This window comes from Alligator sinensis, unplaced genomic scaffold (assembly GCF_000455745.1).
Source record: "Alligator sinensis unplaced genomic scaffold, ASM45574v1 scaffold1463_1, whole genome shotgun sequence".
Taxonomy (NCBI): domain Eukaryota; kingdom Metazoa; phylum Chordata; order Crocodylia; family Alligatoridae; genus Alligator; species Alligator sinensis.
Genome location: NW_005842628.1, coordinates 37,514 through 62,174, shown reverse-complemented (window position 1 = coordinate 62,174; position 24,661 = coordinate 37,514). Strand labels below are relative to the sequence as shown.

At 44.7% G+C, this 24,661-nt stretch overlaps 1 protein-coding gene across 1 annotated transcript; it reads right to left on the bottom strand.

The window, feature by feature from the left end:
• Positions 1-525: 525 nt before the first annotated feature.
• LOC102377436 (uncharacterized protein CFAP97D1) lies at positions 526-16,530 on the bottom strand. The gene is made up of 5 exons (XM_006033392.3): positions 16,349-16,530; positions 10,806-10,886; positions 7,323-7,441; positions 4,600-4,792; positions 526-1,955 (listed from the first exon to the last, which is right to left on the bottom strand). The coding sequence occupies exons 1-5, from the start codon at positions 16,451-16,453 to the stop codon at positions 1,785-1,787; spliced, it is 669 nt and encodes a 222-aa protein (XP_006033454.1). The 5' UTR covers positions 16,454-16,530; the 3' UTR covers positions 526-1,784.
• Positions 16,531-24,661: the final 8,131 nt, after the last annotated feature.

Sequence of the window (24,661 nt, the reverse complement as noted above, 5' to 3'; positions counted from 1 at the left end):
AGCGACATGATGACCACAGAGTCAGTTATTCGAACCATAGTTCCATTACAATTGAGAACATGTTCAGTTCAACAGTCTCTGACATATAAAATATTATTAGAAGAACGTCTCTAAAGAGAGTTACTAGTCTCCAAGAGTACGTTAGTCAGAGGTGTACATTTTATTGCAAACAAGCAAAAGCCAATACTTAATACAGCCTTTTATTTGGCTTCAGGTTTTCTATCCTCTAAGGGAGCTGAAGTTTCACTTGATTTGTCTGGCTTAGTACACTTGTTTGTGGGTTTACTGGGTGTTTCTTATGAACAGGGATCCTGGTTTCTCTGATTTAAAAAAAATCCCTAATTTTCAGTTTAAAAAAAAGTAACCCCAAATCCACATTTTTCCATGATTTAAATGAAACACCACTAATATATAGATATTTAGGTGTTTCATTTAAATCATGGAAAAATGTGGATTTGGGGTTACTTTTTTTTAAACTGAAAATTAGGGATTTTTTTTTTAAATTAGAGAAAACCAGGATCCCTGCTTATGAAGTATCACATTTTAAAACTAAATAACATGGAATGCATCCTCTAGTAGGGAAGTTCCCACGCTCTATCCTGTAGGCCCTTGGTGGCTTGTAGAACACTTCCTGGTTGTGCATATAGGGCTAGCTGGTCACGCTGTGCTGTGTCTCCTTGCTTTAAGCCACTTGATTCCATTAAAGGAAACTAGGAATATATTTCATATCCTTCTAATGGTACAGTCTCTGAATGCAGTTACCATAACTGACTATGGCCTACCATGGACAAAATGTACCCTGGGCAGTCATCTCACCCTCCCCTAAACTCCCTTCCTCCCTGTACCTTCTGGCTTGCAGGTGGAAGAACAGCAGCAAGCAGCAGCCGGTGCAAGGTGTTCTGGGAATCATAGTTTTCTAGAGCAGTACCAGGGGGAAACTTTCACTCTGGTTTGGCCACTGAAGCGCATGTCCAGAGGGCAAAAAAATGCTGATTTAATTGGCTAAAAAAACGAGCTCAGTTCTTCCCCCAACAGCACTGAACTCTACTGCTGCCCTGCCAAACTGTGATTCCCAGAATGCCATGTGCTTCATTACACACATCGTCTGTGCCAGCGCCTTCCTGAAGCCCTCTGTAAAGGTAACAGTGAAGCAGGTAGTAGCCCTGGGGGAAAGTGGAGTCCCTCTGCCCCATCCTTCTGGCTCCCCCTTAGGCAGTACCCAGGGCATGTGCTCCTTTGCCCACCCCATGTGACACTACTGTAACTGACACAAAGGTGGCATGCAGTCATGAATAGGGAAGGAAGTGGTCTGTGTAATTGTGAATAGGAGGGGAAGTTCTTCATCCAGCCATTGCTCTGTTCAAAAGAGATGGTCCAGCCCCTAAACACATTTTAACCCCCTGCTTAAAACTGCATGCAGTCACCCAAGTCAGTTTTCACTGGTAGATCTTTGGACACTGAAGTGATTTAAAAAAAAAGAGGAAAAATTTAGTATGAGTCAGCTGGATTAGTTACCTATACTAAAATCAATTCATAGTTCCAGCTTTGCTCCCCATTTCATTAATGTTTATCAGCCGTCATACAGTGTTAGGTATTTCTTGGCAATGACAAAGAAAAGTTTTCATATCCTACCCTGCATTACTTGTCCTACACTTCCCTAATTATAATAAAGACCTGACATGCCTAAGACCTACACTTACGGTAGCCTGTTTAAGATGATAATATGCTAGGCTCTTGCAGTCACTGCTCACCCATAGTTCTGCCCCCAAAATGGAGGGGGAGCATTATACATTTTCTGAGACACTGTTTCTCTCTTGGTGATCATTGTATTCTGCACTTTGAATATGCCCTCTTTCTTCCTCCTCCTCCTCCTCCTCACTTTTCACACGCTTTCCATTCAGTTGCTTATCTCTATTTTGCTCTCGTTTTGGTCCCTTCTTTTTAAATTTTTGTTCCTACAAGAGAAGAGAGAGGAATCATTAAAAATCCATCTAAAGTAAACAAAATGTCAGCATTTGAAGTTTCTTATATTTTCTAATTATTTTAGAAGCAATTCCTCAGCCAAGCACAACCCATGGTTAGAATGGGATATAGCAGAGTTCTTGAGGGTCAGAGAAAGCAAAAATCCTTTTCTGGAGCAAGGAAAGGGAACTTATTCTGCCCTTTGGAATTGGATTGGCTCTCATAAATGGAGTAAGTTCCACCAATGGATGATACAGCCCACCGATGAGGGAATTTGCTTGGATCAGTAAAAATGTCCCTAATATAAAAGGGGAGGAAGCCTCCCTCTTGCCCAACACACACCGTCTTTGGTGACATTGATATATGCTTCAACAGAAAGATCTGAGCACTCATAAAATGGGAAGGAGAGGAAGGTCTGACCAAAAAAAAGCAAAAATTATCCTTTATTAAAGAGGGATCTGGGTTCAACATCTGTGTGTGCATTGTGGAATGGACTGATAGCACAACTAATTATAAATGCTGCCTGATACTTCCCAAGCCCACTTTTTGTTATTGCATATAATTTTACCAGGCTTTGACTATTTGGACTGAAATAGTTCATGCTGGGGATGTACCAGTTAGTCTGACTCTATGGAAATCCCAGAAATCTGGGACATCATCTGGGAAATCTGGAACACTGCCCTGCTGCCACTGCTGCGCTCTCACAAGTCATAGAATCATAGGAAATTAGGCTTGGAAGAGATCTCAGGACGATATTTAATCCAACATCCTGCTTAAACAGGACCACCCCCAGCTATATCATTTCAGGTGAGGCTTTGTCTAGCTGGGTCTTAAAAACCTCCAAGGATGGAGATTCCACAACCTCCCTGGATTACCTGTTCTAGTGTTTTACTATGCTCCACATGTGAAAGTTTTTCCTAATATCTAACCTAAACTTCCCTTGCTGCAATTTGAGACCGTTGCAGCAAGCAAACCGTTGCTCCTTGTTCTGTTTGACAACAGTTTAGCTCCATCCTCTTTCGGCATGGGCAACTGGTACCTCCTGAGTCGGGGAGGCACTTGCTGACTAGGGGAGAGGGTTCTCCCCGCGGCTGATCATGGGATGATCGCATCGACCCGGAAGTGCCAGCGGCACTTCTCCTGGCACCCCCACTGCTCAGCCAGTGCTCTCAGGGGGGCACCAGCTCTCCCACCTGCCCCCCCGCCCATCACCTAAGCGGAAACGCTGGCTGTCCGGGGGTGCACATGCACTCCTGTGTACCCCTTACACACCTCCTGTGCATCGCCACTGTCTTTTGAACCTCACTTCAGGTAGTTGAAGGCTGCTATTAAATCCCCCCTCAGTCTTCTCTTCTCCAAACTAAATAAGCCCAGTTCCTCAGTGTCTCCTCGTAAATCATATCCCCAGCCCCCTCACTATTTTTGTTTCCCTCCTTTGGGCTCTCTCCAATTTGTCCATATTCTTTCTATAGTGGGGGGCCCAAACTATACACAGTACTCCAGGGTAGTCCTAGGCCTAGCGAGTTGCCTTTTCCTGTCTTCAGAAAAAGTCACCCAGACTGAGCTGAACTATACACCTCTGAAGATCTCATTTTACACATGCTTAGTAGTTACTACACCTCAATTCTGAACAGGTGCCTATACACATGCTCGGGGGGGGGGGGAGGATGTTAATTAGAGTGGTTCCCAGAGAGACACTCTAATTAAAATGCCATACCTTCATGTGTATTAGGCCCCCATGCATTTAAAAATGACTGTGGACCACTTTAACTAAAGCTCATTTGATAAGCTTTCGTTAAAGCACCCCAGTGGCCATTTTTAAACCTGTAGGGGGTTATACACATGACACTGCAGTGACGCTAGGCACCTACTGGGCACGTCTACATGTGCATTAATGCACCTTTTCTAATGTGCACTAAATTTAGCACCTCCAATGTGAGGTACTAAATTAATGCCCATTAGGCTGCCCTAATGTGCAGTAGCACATATGCATGGTTTTTAAGTGACACTTAATGCACAGACTATTTTACTATATATTAGCATAATGTATAGCTATGCATATGCTATATGTCTGTATAGCTAGAATGTATAGCTATGCATAAAAAATTAGCATAGGTCTTTTACTTGATGCTTTAATGCTCAATGAAGTAGTCTACTGTTCATTAAAGCACACATGTAAACACACACACTCAGATCCGTTTCTTTAATATTGTTTGTTGCTGATTTACAACTGTGCATTTTGGAAAGAGAACAAGATTCTGATTATTCTGAATAACAAATGTTTTGTGGAAATCAACCATGATTCTTGTGATGCCAAAATATTAAATTATTTTATACTTTTTAAAAAAAAGTTGCTGTAGTATTTAGCTTTTTCTGTAGTGGCACCATTCATCAAGTGCATCACAGGGTGTTATTTAATCAGTGGCCAAGTACTACAGTTCCTCCAGTTCCCTAAGAAAGTCTGAAAAGCCCTGTGGGATTCATTTGATGGAAGGTGCTGTATAAATGTAAGATCATTAACTACATAACTGTCTGCTAGTTCTAATTACTAGCACAAAGATACAGCAAAATTCACAAAGTGGATAGGTCTAATCTGCAGTTAAGAAGAAGAAAAAAGCCCCAGAAGTCCAGGGCTACCTTTTGGTTGTGTGATTTATACCAGCCAGGAGGATATCTTGCAATGCTGATCATGTATTTCTCAGCTCTTTGCCAATCTTCATGCCACCTCTGAACTTGATACTGAGGCTCAGACTTCGTAATCCTATCCAGAATGGCACGGTTTTCCTTGCTCACTCTCAGCAGTTCCTTCTCTCGTTTTTCCCTGTTTAAACTAGAAAACACACAAACAAAATCAATCCCAGTCACAGATATACTTAAAGAATGCGTAGGTCAAAGCTGCAACCTCAGTGTCTGAATCCACTGTAAATCTTCTGGCCGGAAATCACAAAAACTTTTATGTGTCTTCTAGGAGGATTCTCCTCTTCTTGCTTTATACCATTGGTGCCCAACCATTTGGCTTTGAGGGACAGATGAGTGGTGCGGAGTTGGTCCACAGGCTGGATATGGTTTGTGGGTCTGATCTGACACACAGAGCCAGGCTGGTGCATGGCCCCGATCCCAGATACTGGATCACACTCACAGCCCGGGCCCCATGCACTGGGTCAGGCCTCCACTCTTCACTGGATCATGACCATTGCCCTGTCCCTGCTTTAGACCCCCCATGCCCATGATCCCAGCCCTGCACATAAGGTCATGTCATCTGGCCTACAGGGCTTGGACATTTGGCAGTGGAGGAGACAAATTGTTAATTACCACCATTCCCCCACCACTAAATTTCCAGACCCATGGGAAGCGCTGCAGGCTGGATACCATGGCTCTGTGGGCCAAATTTGGCCCACAAGATGGAGTTTGAACACCCTATTTGTATACTAACCAACCTTTAGAAATCTGCCCTCTGTTTGTCTGAAAGAGATGAGTTTCATTTAATGAAACATTGCACCCTACCTTCAAAAATAGTCTCTCTTCAGGAATGCTATAAAGATTCTTATGTAATAAAGGGCTTAGTTCGTCTGTCTGTCTGTCCATAATGCTCTTGGAGCACTCTGATTGGTTAATGAAACAGCCAGAGTGCAGAGTGCCACCATGATAGCAGGGATGGAGGGGATGGTGCAGGGGGGTGGGGGGTGAGGCCAGTGGTGCTGGCCTCGCTCACCTCACTCCCCCCACTCCATCCCTGCTATCATGGGGGTGCACCATTGCCTCTGAGGAGCAGGGCAGGGTGGGGGTGAAGCCAGCAGCATTGGAGACGGCGGCGGTGCAGGATGCTGGTGGAGGGGGATGGAGGAGATGGTGGGGCAAGCTTCCCCCTGCCCCACTTCTGGGAGGGGGCTGCAGCATGGGGTGACAGGTGGCAGGGCTGTCCCCACCCCTCCCCCTTGCCCTGTTATTCTTGACAAGCAATTTGCTAGTTCATTATAAAGATCCTTCTTACAAGAGGGAAAATCTCAACGTTTATCTTAAATTAAAAATGGTTATTTTCAGCCCCTGAATCATTTTTGTTGCTATACTGAGGGAGAGGATATGACTGTTAGTATATCAACAGTCAGCCATCCTAGCCTGGCTTTTGTCCTTTTATCATCAGTTCTCGAAGAAAAATGTCCCATCCAAATTTCAGAAGCAAACCAAATGAATTGGGTTGTGAGGAAGGTGAAGAGTTGTAAGGCAAGTATCTTGTCTAATGTTATCCACAAACATTTTATGAGTGCTCGGAGTTAATTAACAGATGCTGATTGATTCCAAAGAAGCTACAATAATCTGTGTGGTGGGAACATGTATTGCTGCTGCAACCTAAAGTGAATGCAGTAGTTTACATATGTGTAATATAATGCTGATGAAGGTATATACAACCATTAGCTAAAGCACATTCAGATTGTATCTCCCTTCCCATGGGAGCACAATGATGCCTTGATACTCCTGGTTATATAATGACTTGCTGTTCTGTACTCTACCTGGATTACTTGAAGCTGAGCTGCAACCTTCTGTGTAGACTCTACAGTGCAGAGACACCCTGGGACCTGATCTGAGCTATCATTCTCTTATCACCCAGTCTGTCTGTACATGAGTCATAAGGAGTAGCAGACAACATCTGAAACTCACAAGACATCCTCCACTGTAGGTTTTGGATTCCTTCATCCATTTCTACATTCTCTTTTGTGCTGTTGAAGATAGCAGAGCATGCTGTATTAGAATTAGGAATGATATATTAGAATTAAGAATTTCCTCCTTGATTTAGGATGCTATAAATGGTATTCCCACCAGAAGAGTCTCACACATTTCCCTTGAGCTATGGCTTAAATCCTTGTTTGTATTTATTTTTTGAGTCTTCTTATTCAATGTGACTGCTCCACAGTGTTCTTATTTTACTTTACTTTGTTGGGTGTTTTAGTCCCTCTTGAAGCTTTGGACCCACATATTTCCGGTGATGTCTGTAGAAAGGACTGAAAAAGCAAAAGTCTGTGACTCACTTAGCAATAACAGTTTATCTGGGATATAATTGGTTTATTTCCCCTAAACTGGGGCAACATTTTCCCAGTCTCTCACTTTCCCTTGGCTAGTAAACTAAAGCATTAACCTAAAGCTGGCTCCTCCTTTTCCAGGCAGAGTAGGAGAAGGATGACTCTGAAGCTGGAGTCCCTCTTCTTGACCAGAAGAATGAGTATCTGACGTGCAGACACCTTAGCGCCCCTGGGTACTGCTCTCCTGCATCTTTTTGAAAACATGTCCTTGCTGAGCAGATTGTCTATGTTTATGGCTGGCAGAGTAACTCAATAACCTTATACAAATGTCAAGGTGGACGTTACCTTTTGGTCTCATAGTCATTTTTGTTATCAATTCGTCCCTTCGTCCTCATGATGCAGGACATCTTTTCCAGCAGCAAACGGTTGTCTCTTTCGATGAGTGAAAGTCGCTCCTCCTCAAGCTTTATGTACAGAAGAGGCAGAGAAATGTTTGGTTTTTCTTATGGCCTTGTGTAAGCAGCAGTGATGCGCTATGTATATCTACCAAGGAGCTGCTGCAACTCCTGTTGCTTTGCCTAAAGACAGTCACATACTCCAGTTAGAGTAAGGATTCACCTTGGTGCACACGTGCTGAAGAAGATCTTGCAAAATTATTAATTTAGGGCTTCGGTAGTAAATAGGGCTTTAAGTGGGACTCTTTGGAAGGGGGCAAATTTCACCCTGAAACAGAAACTCTTTCTTATAACCAGGAGAGTTATGCAGTTTGCACCACTTGGCAAATGCATTAATAGGTGTACAACAAAAATCTTTATGTTTGGTCAATAGGAGATTGGGTGTTTTTCAGGCACCTTATTACTAGTTAGTTCCGGTGGCCATCATAGGCTCCAGTCAAAATCCAGGACTCCATTGTGCTGGACTCTGCACGAACAGTGGAGACTGAGCTAAAATCCAATGAAAGCCTGTCAGTTGGATCTAGAGAACTACAGTAACAGGCCATCCCTGTCCTGGAGATTTTAGATGAGAAGCAACAACTGGATGTGATGAAAAAATGGATGGAGCTGCAGAGGGGGCAAGTGGGATAGGCATGTGTGGCTACATAAACTAGTTACTTACACTCTCAGTTAGCTAGTTTAGGATAATTTTTAAGATTGCTTTTAAGTTATAACTGTAGAATGTTAATATATGTAACCTCAGTTTAACACAGACTAACTTGTGGAATGTGAAGGTGATGACAGCAGGTTATGAACCTAAAGAAGAGAATAAGCTGGAAGATGAAGATCTTATAGGAAATTGCCAGAGCTAGCCAGATTTGGGAGGAATATTATTTGAGCATCTGCCATTTGGGGAAATTTAATTCATTCCAAAAGAACCAAAAAATGTGCTCTGTAGAAGTATATGTCCATGGCCCAAAGATGCTACCTCTAGCAGGGGTGAATTAAAAATAGTCAGAGATGGAGTGGCAGGGAAATCCATCACTCTCTCAGAGCTTAATTCTTACACAATACTATCAGGAGCCCCCACTGGAGCATCAATGAGAAACATATTCTGTACATGCCTGTTCATTCCCTGACTTTTTGTTTTGTTAGTAGATCCTAGCACTTCAACATGCCTTATATGAAAGATTGCCTCCTGTTGCTCTGATAATCTTCAATAGCTAATGCTATAAGGAAGTGACTGCAGGGGCACTTCGTTTGTCTTTTGTGTTTGCCTGGCTTCTTAACAGGGTAAATATAGGTTATATTGCATTATAGATGTACCTAAAAATGGTGCTGTTAAGTAATCCCATTGAGCTCTAGAAGCCCGGAGGAGTAGTGAGTACAAAGGAACCCGATGAAGGGAAGATAAGCTTCACTGAAACATTAGAGACCTTCTCACTATGGGTGCTTGTACATGTGATGAAAAGTGGCCATTTTTGTGGTTTAATTGCATCACACTGTACACATGCAGATTTAAATGAGTTTGATACATTACAAACATTCTAGTTTAGTTTGCAACGTAGCTGTTTGTAATGGTGCAGCCTTTTGACAGCTCACCCTCCTCCGCTGAGGGGGACCCAGTCCTTCCCTCCACAGTGGCAGCACCCCCTGGGGTCGCCTGGGCAGGGTGCTAGCTGCATGGGTGCTGCCCCAGCTTGCAGGCAGCACCTGCCAGATCCAACCATTCCCCGAGCCTGCCCAGGGAACAGCACCCGGCAGGCTTCCAGCACACCAGCTTAGGGAAGAGTTGGATCCAGCGGTTGCTGCCTGCTAGCTGCAGCAGCACCTCCGCAGCTAGTAGCCCACCCGGGTGGTGCTGCCATTGTGGAGAGAAGGACCGGGCCCCACTGCAGCTCAGGGGCTGCACAGCCTGAAAGCAGCTCGTTCAGGCAGGTTTCACCGGGGAAAAAAAGTAGCAGTGAAGGGCCTGGTCCTACCCCCGCATGGAGCCTGTCAGGGGGGGCACCAGCCCTGCTGACAGCATCAGTGTTGGCCGTCAGGAGGGGGGCACGTGCACCTCTGTGCACCCCTTACCAGTCGCTTATGCTTCCCTCTGTGGCAGCAGCATCCCTCAGGGCCACCCGGGTAGGCGGATGCTGCCCCAGCTTGGAGGCAGCACCCAGCCTGATCCAACTGTTCCCTGAGCCCAAGCTGCGGCAGCACCCATCCACTAGCAGCCCACCCAGGTGGCCCAGGAGGGCACTTCCAATACAGAAGGAAGGACCAGGCCCCCCCACAGCTCAGGGGCCACCGGCAGCATGCCTCTCAGCTGTGGGAGACACAGGCAGGCTCCACAAAAAAAAGAAAAAGATTGCGCCCCTCGCCATAACAGTGACAGAAAACCCTAAATTGAAACAGTGGGTTTTTAACAATTAAAAACCCACTGTTTCAATTTAGGGAACTAAACCCCCATCATGTATACAAGTGCCCTATGTTTACATAACACCTCTCGAAAAACTGGTAATGCAGATCAACAGGAAACATAGTGCGACCCTAAAGGATACTCCTAGAAGTTGGGCTCAGGTGAGAGGGGTGTTATTGTTTTGTTTTTTACCTGTGTGGGTTCTTTCCCCCTATTTATTTCCCTTCAAAGGTATATGCTTTTTTACTTTTACAGTAAAGGAAAAATGCTAGACAGCAATCAGCACTAATGTCAAGTCTATAATAGCATATAAGCCTGCGTGCATCATGGAGAAAGTCGTTCTTTTGATAGTGAGACAATCTCAAGTTCTTTGGATAGTGTTGAAATGTATGAGGCATTACAAGATTTTTCAGAGGCTGAATCTTGAAGCTTTCACCTGGAGGATAATCCCATTGCCTAAGAGAGATTATATAAAAAGGTTGACAAAAATACCAATTATTTTTTCCCCGCTGTCTTTTTTTTTTTTTTTAATTAAAGATAAAATATTTTGAAGGACAGTTGCCAATCCGCGTTGTTATATATATGTGGATGGCTACATGTTGTGGTGTTTGTGTAATTTCACTGTGCGTGTGTCTTCGTGGTTGTGGGTTTTCACAATGACTGAAATTGTGTATGTGGGTATGTGGGGAAGAGTCCCTCTGTGCAACCCCTAAAACAGAATCCGTGGGCTCTGGATTTGGCAATTTGAAGGAATGTGTGGCATCAGTCAGAAAATGAGGGCTTATTTGATGTGAGATTGGGAAGGCAGTATCCAGGGGGCCAGCTATGCAGAGCACAGAAGGGACAAGGAATGGGACTAAAGCTTTGACCGTTTGCTCCCTCATCTGTATTGCTATGCCCAGCTTTCTTTGGATTGGTGGGAGAGAGACACTGTGACATAGTTTTATGTGTTCCAGTTTAATTAAGTGATGATAACCAACAGGATACCTTCAGCTTCTTCAACTTCAAGTGCAGATGGCCATATGTGGGAGGAGTAGAAGTGTCCACTATCGCTTTGGCTGTCTGGATCTGCAGTAGGAAAGACTTTGTTATTCATTTTTTGTTGAAAGTAAAATTCTCACCAGTTCTCATGGGCATCATTTACATTTAGTCCTTTATATTGTCAGCAGTATTGTAATTTGGGACATTATCCTCCTTATCAGCAACACTGAGCCTGTGTAAGCAGAGGTAGTGGAAAGAGAGCATATTAAGGACATTTGTATCAGAGGTGGAGAACCAATCTTTCTTTCTCTCAGAGACGCCAAAAACAAAACAAAATGTGAGGCCAGATGACTCATAGTGTTGGGGTGAGGGCACAGGAGGGCAATGGGAAGGCAGCTTGTACCTCTACTTGGCAGGGGCTGTTGGGTCTTGTTGAGCTCACTGTACAGGCTCCTGAGCTTGCATCCTTATAGCAGTAGATACCCAGGGCTGTTACAAGAGAACAGAACTGCTGGAACCCAAGAAAACCCTAACTACATCCCTACCTGTCTGCATTAGTATCTCCTAGGGGAGTCAATTTACATTTAAGGAGAGCTCTGCAATGCTTTGCCATGGGATTCTTTTGCTGCAAGTAACCCCCAGTGCTGCTCTTCAGCAGCAAGGCCTTATAATGCCATTCTCTGATGCTAAACTGCTGGTACAATCACTGGTGGAGCTTGATTTGCACCAAATTTAGAGGCAAAGTAAATATCTTCTTCCTTCTGACACTTTGCAGGAATATTGAGATTAGGGCTGACAGGGAGAGATCACTGACAGTGATTCACCGTGCACAGTAGTTCATATGAATCCTCTTGGGTCAGAGAGACCCGGGAGGGTATGGAGTAAAAAGTCAGGGGGGGCAGAATGTAATACATTTTTCTTCTGTATCACATATAAATCATGTTTCAGCTGTGCCCTTCCTGGCTGACTCAGCCTCTTAGAAGTTGTTCACCCCTGTGCTATATAAAGAAAAGTAAAATATTTACACAGGAAGAAAAAGGGGCTGTCAAGTCAATGCAAATTTTATAGCAACAGGGCAAAAAAGCTGCATTGCAAGTAGAAGGTTCAAAGCTTCACTTGCAGCCCACATATAGCCCTCCAAAGCTCCTGAGGTAGCCTGGCACAGTGAAGAGCTTGTTATGTGGCAGGGACCAACCCTGATTCTCTGATACCTGGACGACTGAGAAATCCCCCAAGTCTGGCCCTTGGCTTCAAAATGTGTTGCTAATTGGAGTGGTGTTTGGAGCTGCAGTACTAGAGTTAGAATTATGCTGTTGATTTGTTTCTGTTAGAGTTTTTAAATACAGAGCTTGATTTGGTGAGATACTGAATACTCATTGATTTCAGGAGAAGTTGAGGGTGACATCAGTATCACAAGATTGGGCCTTAATGAATGGAAACAGTCTACTAAATAGCAGAGCTGGACTTGCAGCATCCCCCAAGATTTGACTGTTTTTGTCTGTCATCGCTGTTCTGTCCTCAGCTGTGTCCTGCTGTTCTTCATGATCTAAGTAGTTATCAAATGCAAGTGACTTTTGAATTCAAGCAAATGGTCTTACTGCCAGTCCTTGGCTGTATTGATAAGAAGCGATTTGGTTGTCTGCATACTGTCTCCCTCTACATGTTACATTTATACTTTAATGAATGTGTTATGTTATACTTGCAGCATAGGCTGGTTTGTATAGTTTGTTAAATTGAACATGTAGCAGGTCCGGCTGTCACCTTTCCAGTGCAGGGGGAGCCCAAGGTCATGATAATGATCCTGGAGTGCCCCTGCACTGGCAAGTAGAAAGGGTGCAATTGGGATGTGATCCCTGATCCCAAAATCATGCCTCCTGCCATGAATGTGTGGCATGGCAGGAGGTGTGACTGTTGGGATCAGAACCCATGGTGCCTTTAAATGAACATGTGCCAGGGGCTTCAGTGTGCACAAAATACCTGTCATAACCATCAGCTTTTATAGACAGGACAAGGAGTGAATAAGCCTGATGACCAAATTGCTGAGGGGAGCAGCCAGTCCAAGTACAAAGGGTCCAGAACCAAGTGCCAGAAGCTGTCAGTTCTGTTACTGGTTCCACCACTGATAATATGATTTGGGAAAGATGCTATTTATATTCCCTAGTTTCTCCATGTGTAAAGTGGGATAATGGCACTTACTTGCTCATTTAAAGTACTTGTCTAGCAACTTGCCATGAAGAATTTCAAGCTTAAAGTATTACTAACCATTCCCTTCTCATCCCACAAAATGATCTTTGTAAATCTCAGAAAGGAGGCTATGCAGAAGCAGTGTGGACTGCTCTTGCTTTTTTTAGATTTTATTTTCTCATGCTGTCAGGCCAGCATTTTTCACGATCATTAAATTTACAACAGGTTTAAAGCAACCTTACACTATAAAACACTCATGTGTTTATAGCCCGCTAGAAAAATCAGTTGTTGCTATACCAGTTAGTTTAGGAGTTTTGGCTTCAACTGAATAGAATAACAAAGCATGACAACTAAACAAATTGTGGTTTTAGCTTATTAATCTGAAAACTGTTGTCAAAATGTAAAGCACCCATTGTTTAATTTAGAAATGGGGTATTGATACTGTCATCTCTTCTCTGTGGATTGTATCAATATAATTAGTTATCCCAGGTCACAAGGTATATAATGGTGCTCATATCCTTTGGAGTTGGAAGTTTTAAAGAGACCTATTTATCTCCTCACTCTTCATCTCTCTGTTGGGAAAGTAGTAACTACTCATGAGTTGGGTTTTTTCATAATACAAAGGAAGATGGTGGTGGAGGTAAAAATATCTCTTGAGCTTATCAGTTGCCAAAAGTCATTTTATGCCTCTCTCAAACTGAGTAAGTAAGGAAGTAAAATCTAAATTTTCCAACCCCTTCCTGGTCTGTGTGGTTACCTCGTTGTTATGACTCTGTGTGTATATGCTACTCTACTATTCAAGCTCCAACAAAATGTTTAGTTCAGTGCAGGCTGTTGCAGAGGAGAGATGCACCAATTGTGTAGTCTCATGCAACCTTACTTTAATATGTTCTTATTTGGTTGTTCTTTTAATCTAGGGGTGAGTAGGGACAAGCAGAGCCTCGGAGGGTTCAGGGCAAGGCACAGTCCAGCAGCTGCAGGCAGCTGTGATCGGCCACTCCCAGGGCCACTGCAACAGAGGTTGGGGTGAGTGGGGACAAGCTGCGAAGCGTCCCACACCCCCCCGGGGCTCCACTTGTTCCCACTTACCCTAGCCCCTGCTGCAACAGCCCCAGGAACAGCCAATGTCAGCTGCGGAGGGAATTGTAAATCAGTGGGTGCGGGGCACGGGGGCATGGCTCTTGGTGCTATGTGCACCCCATGAGGTCTGTTCCCAGGGGGCGCATGCCCCCGGATCTGCGTGCCAGACAAGAGCAAGCTGCGACCTACCCCAAACTCTGGGAAGAACCCAGTGCTGCCACCGGCCCCAGCCTGCAGAGGCAGCCTGCTCTTGTCCTGTGTGCAGATCCAGGAGCATGCGCCCCCTGGGAAGAGCCCAGCGCAGTCCCCCAGCCCACAGCCCTCCTGGGGTGCATGTAGCTGCAAATGCCATGCCCCCACTGCCCTGCACTCACTGACAGTTCCCTCCACTTTGCTCCCTGCAGCAGCCCCAGGAGCGACTGACAGGCTGCACTGCGCCCCTCCCTCCACCCCTTCCTTAGTCCCACTCCTTCCCTTCCTCACTTCCACAGGAATGTATTATTCTTTTCCCCAATTTAAACCATTTTTTTTCTTTTCTTCCTTTTATCTTGATTTCAACCTGGCTTTTATGTTTGGAAATTAAACCCTGAAAAATTCCCAGACTTTTTTTTTTTTTAATAAAAACTGAAAATGCGCAACACTAAGAATCAGGAAGTAGCCAGCTCCCTGGTAGGCCCCAGCACCCCCTCAGAGTGTAAGCACAGCGGCTGGGCCACAGACTGGCTACAAATCACTTGAACACTTCTTATTTTAGTTCTGTTATCTGTTACATGTGGATAATGATACTTAATATATTAAGTGAGGTGGTGAGACCGAATTCCTTAATGTCTCTGTAGTGTTTTGAGGTCTTTGGATGTAAAGTAGTATAGTGGCTTACGTTTTAGCTATCAGAGGGCATGTGCACACGAGATGCTAACTGCAAGGTAGCCAAATAATACTACATAGTAGCATGTCACAGCACAAGCAGCGCTAATACACTACTGCACAGTATTATTAGGCTACTGTGCAGTAGCATCACTAAAAATGTGTTTGCCAGAGCTACTGCACAGTAGTTACTGTGCATTTATTTAGTACTTGATTATACACAGTAACTACATTATACAAGTACTAAATAAATGCACAGTATTGTCATTTGGGACATTATTATCCTTTTTATCAGCAACACTGGGCCTACGTAGGCAGAGGTAGTGGAAAGAGAGTATATTAATAGCACAGTAGTTACTGTGCATTTATTTAGTACTTGTATAATCACAAGTGCAGTAACCACTGTACAGTAGTGTCTCGTGTAGATGTGCCCAGAGACTAGTCAATTTTTGGCCAGTAGTCAACTGATATGAATTTGAAATTAAATTCCTAATCCATTGAACCATCCACTTCCAGACATTATGTTTCCATTAAATGACTTCTGAGCTGAGATGTTATCATTCGAGTTTAATTCTAAAGCAGCTTTTTTATAGCTAAATTATAAGTCTTTGACTATGGAAGTTAACACTACAGATACATTTCTAGCCTACACAGCATTCAAATATCAAATTAGTTCTTAGGCTTAACCTTTGAATGCCATAGGCTAGATAGGAAGTGTGCTATACTCTAAGAGATTATTGTAGAGCCACAATGGATGTTGACTGTCACCCACTTCTGGATCAGTCTCCTGATATAAAAATTAATAGCATTAGTGAGACATAACAACAGAGCTCTCAACCTCTCACAAGAGATCAATTTTCACTAAGGAAAAAAAAGGGATCTTGTATTCTGGTTAGAGATAGGATGCTGCTTGTAATTTTATTTTTCATGTTTAAATTCACTCCTCCTGTGTTAGGTGAGGAGGAAAGTAAACAGAAAAAAATAGTTTCTATATGGTAAATGAAACAGAGCATGTCTGTAAATAATTAAGAAATATTTCCTCACAAGTAAGTCTGCAATACTTAGATGTCAACTTCCTAAGGTAGCAACATAGTAGAAGCACTGGAGTTATTTAGGCTTGCATTAAATAAAGTATTGAGGAATTTTCTGATGAGAACAATCCTGCTTTTTCATTGGGATAGACTGAGTGACTGAACAGACCTTTTCCATCTCTAAATTTTATGGATGTCAGACTTAAAACTGGTGGCAAAAGATTACAATCTCCAGGTGCATACCATTCTTTTAAAGTCTCATTTGTCTGACAGTTTACTGCCGGTTGTTAGCGTATACCTTCCTACTAATGTTAATGCAAAAATTCTTATGCATTATTTAACAGATTTGGTAAAGCCTGTTCTCTCACTCTATCACAGAATTGTACCTACCCTCTTCTTGTGGTCTTCATAGTTTGCTCTGTCCCATTTTTGCTGAAGATATTTGTTGCCACATGGTAAAATTGACTGGTAGGCTCGGTGCATCTTAAACACCATAAAACATCTCTGAATCTGTGGCTCATAAAAAGAATGACTAATATCAGTCTGAGCCTTCTTAAGCAAAGCCCTGGAGACTGGTATGTTTGTAGCAGGTCATGTGGTGGTTGTCATGGCATCACTACCAAGAAAAAAAACTGAATAGCTAGTGGGAGTGTTTTAAACAATCTGTTTAGAATAGGAAAGGAGCTGAACATCTTAGCAAAAGATTCTGAGGGTATTGTCTCCATTTATTACAGAGCTTGATCATTACAATTCACTGGCCATTCTTGACTTCCCACTGATTGGGAAAGACAGTGGATCGATAAGCAATTACTAACACTTCATATAGCACCATAGATACATATGGATCTGTACATTGGATAACACTTTCCAAGTTTTAAAGTCCTGTCTCAATGCAGCACAAAGCAAACTCACAATCTGGGATGTAGCCTTTACAGCTGCAATAACTCGTTTGAAATATTTCTTCACTAGCCAGTATGTGCTTCTCAAAAGTCACAACAAATATATGTTAATACCAAGGACACTCCTTCAGAGAGATAGATCGCACGTTTGAAAGAGCCACCCGGATACCACGTGAAGAACTGCTGCAGTACAGAAGAAAACACCCCACAAATCGCACACCGCTGGTTATGACATATCACCCCTCCCTTGAACCTGTACGAAAAATCCTCAAACAATTGCAACCCATACTAGACAGAGACCCTATTCTTAAAAAGATCTTCCCAGAGCCACCCATCCTAGCCTTCAAACAAGCACCGAACCTCGCTAACCTCATCACCAGAAGCAAACTTCCTCAAGCCCAGAACACACCAAAAGGATCCAGACGATGCCATGACAAGAAATGCAAAACCTGCCAACACATCTCCACCACCCCCACTATTACTACACCCCACAACAGAGCCATCAGCATCCCAGGATCTTACAGCTGCACCTCCAGAAATGTAATATGCCTCATCCAATGCACCAAATGCCCTGATGGAAAATACGTAGGAGAGACCAAACAACAACTGCGCACCAGAATGAGCGCACACCGGAAATCTATCAAAGACAGAAATACCCAGTTACCTGTGGGGGCACATTTCTCACAAGAAAACCACTCTCTCTCCAATCTCTCAGTCCTGATCCTCAAAGGAAACCTACAAAACACTTCCCAGACCTGTCTTTGATAGATTTCCAGTGTGCATTCATTCTAGCGCAGAGTTGTTGTTTGGTCTCAAAGGAAACTTCCGCCTGTCTCTCATCCATTGACTCCTCAATCTACATTTTCACTGACTACCTGTCTTGTATGCATACCAGCCCAGCCGCTGGCTTCTTTACTTTTCATTCCATCCAGGAAGAGCACACACCAACTGCTGAAACTTCCTGAGCCTGACGAAGGGTTTTTGAACCCGAAAGCTTGCTTAATAATTATTTTCCAACTATTTGGGTTGGTCTAATAAAAGATATCAGATTCACCCAAGGAAACTTGTCTGTTAATACCAACATACTTCTACTTGCTAATAGTCCAATTACCTCTGTTTATCTAGTCGTTGAGGTACAGGGAACTCGCAGGGATTTGCACAAGCCAAGTGGTAAAAGAGGTAGCATCCTATGAAAAAGAAGCTTTGCTTTGATTCATTTGTAGCTTTTTATCTTGTGCAGGTCTCCTGAAAAATGTAATTTGATGATTCAAATTGAAGTATAAGCATCCAAGTTACCATTTTGTAGCAGGGATTTAGGAGGGGTGGCAAATATCCAGAGTCCCTATTTTGTCTTCAAAATGAATCTCTAATTTGCAGTATATCACAAAAAACTACCTTGCTTTCACCCACATCCTTTCTCTGGTGCAGTGGACAGGAAATGGTTACATTTGCTAAAGAGATGAGAGAGAAATGTTTCCTCAGGCCCAGACAAAAATGCTAGGGCTGGTTCTGCATGTTAAAACTGTCAGCCCACGCTGAGGCTGAAACTTCTCTGGTGCTGTTTGCTTAGGGCTCAATTCTGTATGGTGCTTAGCATCCCCAATCCAACACATTACTTAAGCAAATAATTAACATTAGGCATATGGGTATTCAGTGGAGTCTAATATGTTCTGTGTGTAATTCCTGTCTCATTTAACTTGTCTAACTGGCACATAACATATATATCTATAGATATACATACAGATATCTACAAAATCTTGCTTGGAGCCAGAACAAGAATTTTTAACTGTTTTGGCATCACAATGCGTGGATGCAGCCTTGCATTCTCTGACAACCAGTTCAAGGATCTAAGGAGTGTTAGGTTGGCCCCCTGGAAATTTCCAGTATTTTTCTTTAAATGTATATGGAATATATCTGTGCATTTAATAAAGCATATAAAGTTAAAAGAAATCCTTTAATTTAGTTATGCTAAGTTCTATGTTTGTGTAATATTTAATGAAAATTAGGAGTAATGTTATAATAGTGCAGGGGATGCTCAAAAGGGTTGCCAGCCCTCCAGGATTGCTCTGGAGTCTCCAGGAACTAGATATAAATCTCCAGGAGACTGCTGAGAGTCATCCAGAAGATAAATGATAGAGTATTCATTAAAATAAATATTAAATGTTGAATCCAAACTATACAGTAGCCCAGTGGGTTTTTAAAATGTAATACTATGTACATTTGCCTTCTTGAGTACAGTGCAGTAGATCAGTCATTAATGTAATTACATCATAAGATGACACCTCCCAGAACAGATTCAGAGTTGGCAACCCTAGTGCTCAACCCCTGGCTTGACGACCAGATCCAACCGCCAATGCCGTGTCCTGTAGCCAGCAGGGCTCCCTGCCAGTTTGTGGGGAGCCCCATAGGCTGTGGTCCTGAGTGCTATATCTGGCACACTTGATGGCACAGGGCCTGAGCCTGGCATGTGGGGCCGGGCAGAAGTGGTGCAGGGCCCCAGGGCCCCAATCCCAGTGCATGGAGCCTGGCGGGGTTAGTGTAAGCTCTGGAACCCAACCTCCACACATGGGGCTGAGCGGAGGTGGTGTGGCACCCTGAAGCCTGGATCCCAGACTGCAGAGCCTGGCAGAGACAGTGCAGGGTTGCAAGCCCTGATCCTGGCATTTAGGTCCAGGTAGAGGCAGCTCAGCTAGGCCCCATTCCCAGCATATGTGCTGGGTCGGGGTGGTGCAGGGTCACAAGGCATGCAGAGGCAATCTTGGCATGCAGGGCTGGGCAGGATCCAGATCTATATGCGTGGTCCATATCCAGATGTGTGGGGAGTGGAGTCCAGTCCAGCCCACAGACCAGCCCTGTGCCACTCATTTGGCCCGCTGCAATAGAGTGTTGTTGTCAAAAAAGCAAAAATATTTAGAGGTGCACCGATATCAGATTGGCACCTATATAAAGAAAATTGACTATATCAGAAATCGGCCTGATGTGGCTGATAATTTGGCTGATAAATGCCTGTTCATGTGTGCAGCTGCAGTGCAGCACATAGGTGGCGAGGAGCGGAGCCTGGCAGCTTGGAGAGCTGCATGCAGGTAGTAAGTCTGCTGTGGTGGATGGGGAAGGGATGGGGTGTGGGGAGGAAGGAGTGGGACTGGGGCAGGCGCTGCCCAGCAGGGGTGGGGCGGGCATGGGATAGAACTGCGGCTCATCTGGGAGGTGCAGGGTTGGGGGTGGCTCCCACTGCTGCGTGCATATGGGGAGGGCACATGGGGGGTGTGCCCCCGGATCTGCATGGGGTGGGGTGGGGCAGGCTTCAGCTGTGGGCTGGGGCCAGGGGCTGAGCTTTAGCTGTGGGCTGAGCTGTGTTGAGCTCAGGGCAGGCAGTGGCAGGGCTTGAAGGGGGCTATGGTGGGGGGTGCAGCCACCCCAAATTTTACCATAGCCCCCCCATAATCCCCCTCCCAGTACTGCCACTTCCCACCCGAGTGCAGCACAACCCAGGCCCCTCCCCCATGCACCAGGAAGAGCTCAGCACCACTCCCAGCCCACAGCTGTAGCCCACCCCACTCCACCTCACTGTGCCCTGCACAGATTCGGGGGTACATGCCCTCCCCCCCCATGCTCTCCTGGGGTGCATACAGTGGTGGGAGCCACCCCCTCCTCCCCATGCCCCCCAGATGAACTGTGGCTCTTTCACACACCTGTCCCACCCTGGCTGGGTAGCCCCTGCCCCAGACCCTGCCCCACTCCCTCCCTCACGATGGGGGGCATTTATCTGCCCCCACACCTCTTCCCTCCCCCCTCCCTGTCCACCACAACAGACTTACCAGCTGGATGCAGCTGTATCAGAAATCAGATGAGTATCGGCCAGTATGCCTTCTTAAAAATTGGCTATCGGTATCAGCCCCCAGAATCTATTGGTGCACCCCTAAAAATATTTTGATGTAGTCTGATTTGTTCTTGGTGTATTTTACATAAGTTATCTTAAGTGCTGGACCTGTCATGATCTCTTAAGAACTGATCCAAAGTCCATACGTTTCAGATGGAATCTTTGGAAGATGACAGAACAAGGAGAAATAGTTTCAAGCTAAAGCAAGGGAAGTTTAGGTTAGATATTAGGAAAAACTTTCTCACTAGGAGAGTAGTAAAACACTGTAACAGGTTACCCATAAAGGTTGTGGAATCTCCATTCTTGGAATTTTTTAAGACCTGGACAGGCTTGGCTAGGATGATCTAGGTGGGAATGGTCCAGGTTTGAGCAGGTGGTTGTACTAGATGACCTCCTCAGGTCTCTTCCAACCCTAATTTTGTATGATTCTGTGATTCTTTCCTTTGATTTTGGGTTTTGCATCAGCCCTTGAGAATGGGAAGGAAATGGAAGCAGCCCGTTCTAATTGACCATTGAGAACCTGAGTTTGTACAGTCTGATAATTTGCTCTCCCTGTATTAGGCTCTGCAAAGGAGGAGATGTAGCATTATTCCACCTCCATGGTTCCTCCCCTCCCTAGCAGTATGGGCCCTTTCAGCTCTTGGTCCTGTCCCCCATTACAAGAAAGTGGAGCACCTTAATACCCAGCTACTTATGACCACACAAGCCTGTTCCAGCAGTTGAGGGTTGCTTGGACATTTCCTAGTCCCACCATTTGCCAGGCATACACCTTCTGTCCTGAGGGGTAGGAGGAAGGATAATTTTAGGAAATGCTACCACTAGTCCTATACTCCCAAAGGAGCTTCCAAATTGTGTTGGGTCACTGTTAAGAGTACAAATAATCCTTAGCAAACCAGATTGGCCTACTCTCTCTGCAGCATATAGTTGACACACAGTGACTGATGTTATATTACTGTAGTAGGTCACACAATCTTTGAGTAACAGCCGAAAGAACTTAGGGTGTAGAAAGAAGTGATAATTTTTGCCTGATCTGGCTATAGAAAGCAGTTTATAGCTGTGACTAAACACAAGTGCACAGCTGCAAACAGCTTCAAAAATGGCTGATTGGGTGAAAATCTGACCCCTCATTGCATGAGGTATCAGACAAAGATGTTTCATAGTTTCATAGTTTCATAGTTTTAGGGTCGGAAGGGACCTAATAGATCTTCTAGCCCGACCCCCCCGCCAGGGCGGGAGAACAACAAAAGAACCTTAAACAAAAAAACGGGACTCAAATGAGTCCAGCCAGGTAAGTATCCAGCCTCTTCTTAAAGATCCCCAGGGTAGGGGCCAGCACCACCTCCCTTGGAAGTTGGTTCCAGCTCCTAGCCGCCCTAACTGTGAAGTAGTTTTTTCGGATGTCCAATCTGTACCTCCTCTCCATCAACTTGTGCCCATTACTCCTTGTTATGCCAGCAGGGGCTAGGGGAAACAGCGTCTCCCCCAAACCCTTCTGGTTCCCCCTAGTGAGTTTATAGACGGTCACCAGGTCCCCCCTTAGCCTTCTCTTGTGGAGGCTGAATAGGTTCAGGTCCCGCAGTCTCTCACTGTAGGGCCTGCCCTGTTGTCCCCGGATCATGCGGGTGGCCCTCCTCTGGACCCTCTCCATGTTGTCCACATCCCTCCTGAAATGGGGCGCACAGAACTGGACACAATACTCCAGCTGTGGCCTGCCCAGCGTCGTATAGAGGGGGCGGATCACCTCCCCCATCGTATAAGTGTGCTGCTGGTTCCTACTACCCAAGTGCAGCACCCTGCACTTGTCCGTATTGAAACACATCCTGTTCCTGTTTGCCCACCCCTGTAACCTATCCAGATCCTTCTGCAATCTCTCTCTCCCTGCTAGCGTGCTCACCTCCCCCCAAATTTTGGTGTCATCAGCGAATTTAAACAGGTTGCTTTCCACCCCAACATCAAGATCGCTGATGAAGGAATTGAACAGTGCAGGCCCCAGGACCGAGCCCTGGGGGACTCCACTACCCACCTCCCCCCAAGTCGAGTATGATCCATCCACCACCACCCTCTGAGTGCGACCCTTCAGCCAATCTGCAATCCATCTGACTGTGTAGGCATCTATGCCACAGTCGCCTGTCTTTTGTAACTTGTGTCTGTGGAGCTCCAGCCTGTCGCTATTTTCAGAATGGGAGTGGGGGGAAAGGGAGCAGAGGGAGGTCAGTCTGGGAATTTTTCAGCCCCCGCCCCTCCCCAAAGGGTGGGGCAAGTGTTTTGCAGCCCCCTCTCCCCACTCTTCAACCCCAGCTGAGGAGCCCCAAGACCAAGCACTCTCTGCTGCCTTTCCCCCCTCCCATTCTGAAAACAGCAAGCCCTGGCAGAGAGCCTGGTCATTGCTATGAGAATCTGGCTGCAGGCTCCCAGCCTGCAGCTAGATTCCCCTTCCTGCTAGAACCAACAGTGAACTTCTGTTTAGTCTGGGGTTGGAACTCAGAATGCTTTGCAAAAGTCATTCTGAGTTACAGTTGGGAGCTGGACTTCTGTCCGCTTCCTTAATGTGCAACACTATGCATGTAAGGACTTGTCTGTTCTTTAATTGTGAGAAATACATACTGAGGAGGAATAACAACAACTAAACAATAGCATGCAAAAGTTAGACTTGGGGTGTGTGTGTGTGTGTGGGGGGGGGAACGCATTCCTTAGTTCCTAGCTAAGGTTCATGTGCATGCAGACCTATATGCAAACCAAATAACGTTTTCTGCATTTGCATTCTTTAATATAAAATCAAAATGAGGAAGAAGTCTAACATCCAAATGTTAGTTCTGCACTGGTCTTTTTAAATGGATGTTCTATTTATAGGGCAATTTTGAGATGTGCTGAGTTCCTCTTTGTAGGGACTAAGCACACAAGTTCTCATTGACTTAGGTTTTTTCTCTCATTTTTTAGTTTGGACCTGATATTATTGAGCAGAGCTGAACTTAACACACAAACCTCTGAACTGTCACAAGAGTGGTGCTTGTGTGGTGGGAACTGAGTCGTTCCACATTTTTCTCCTGTTAGAGGGTCAGTGAAATTCCTGCCCCCTCTTCCTCCAGTTTCTGTGCTAGAAGGAGAGATCAGTTAGGTCCAAGAGTTGTCAGCAGCTGTTTGAGCAGTTTGTGCTTAAGGCTCAGTTATGAAATGTTTTTTTAAGTGATAAAAGATTTTCCTCCTGAAGTACAGAACATGTGTTTTGTAAGGAAAAATATTCAAGATAAAAGCACTTTATTTCCTACTGGTCTTTAGTCTGTGACTGGTACATGTACTTTGAAAAAAGGCTGAACATTTTTTTTAACTTTGAAAGTTCCCTCTATCTATGTTATCCAGGTATATTCACAAATTAAGTTCTAGTTCTTATTGACAATCGAGATGATCTAGAATACCATTTTTAAAAATGAAATCTTCATAATTTTACAAGGAGGAAGCAAGTTTTACCACCTGAAACCAGAGACCCTGCTCCTGTCTTTGTTCAAGGTAATTTGCATTATCACAAAGCCCAGAAATACCTCACCACATAAGACATTCCTGCCCAGAAGAGAATTCCATCCTTTTACTCTTCTGTGAAATATCCATCATAACCAGAAGGAAATATGACTCTACATCCTGCTTGCCACCAAGCAAATTTGAGGTAAACAGACTATTCCAACTTTTCTCTGAGCCTACTCTGCATATAAAATGGACTGTTCTAAACAGGAGATTTTACCACATCTTCAACTCTGTGTCTGCCTCCGCTCTTTTGTGTGCTCTTGCACCGCCTTCACCTGAGCAGTTGATCTTGCTTGCCAGGGACCCACGTGCGGACCCCAGAGGGCACCTCAGCTGTCTTCAGGGTGACCCCCTAACTCGCCTGCCATGACTTTGAATGGTTCTTCAGTGGAGGGGGTCTCCCTTGAG

Excerpts from the sequence above, each read along its gene's own strand:
- LOC102377436 (XM_006033392.3), bottom strand. The coding sequence starts at position 16,453 with ATGGTGTTTAAGATGCACCGAGCCTACCAGTCAATTTTACCATGTGGC. Across the intron at positions 4,793-7,322 it reads AATGACTATGAGACCAAAAG|TTTAAACAGGGAAAAACGAG; the intron begins GTAACGTCCACC and ends TGTGTTTTCTAG. Across the intron at positions 1,956-4,599 it reads ATAAATCACACAACCAAAAG|GAACAAAAATTTAAAAAGAA; the intron begins GTAGCCCTGGAC and ends CTTCTCTTGTAG.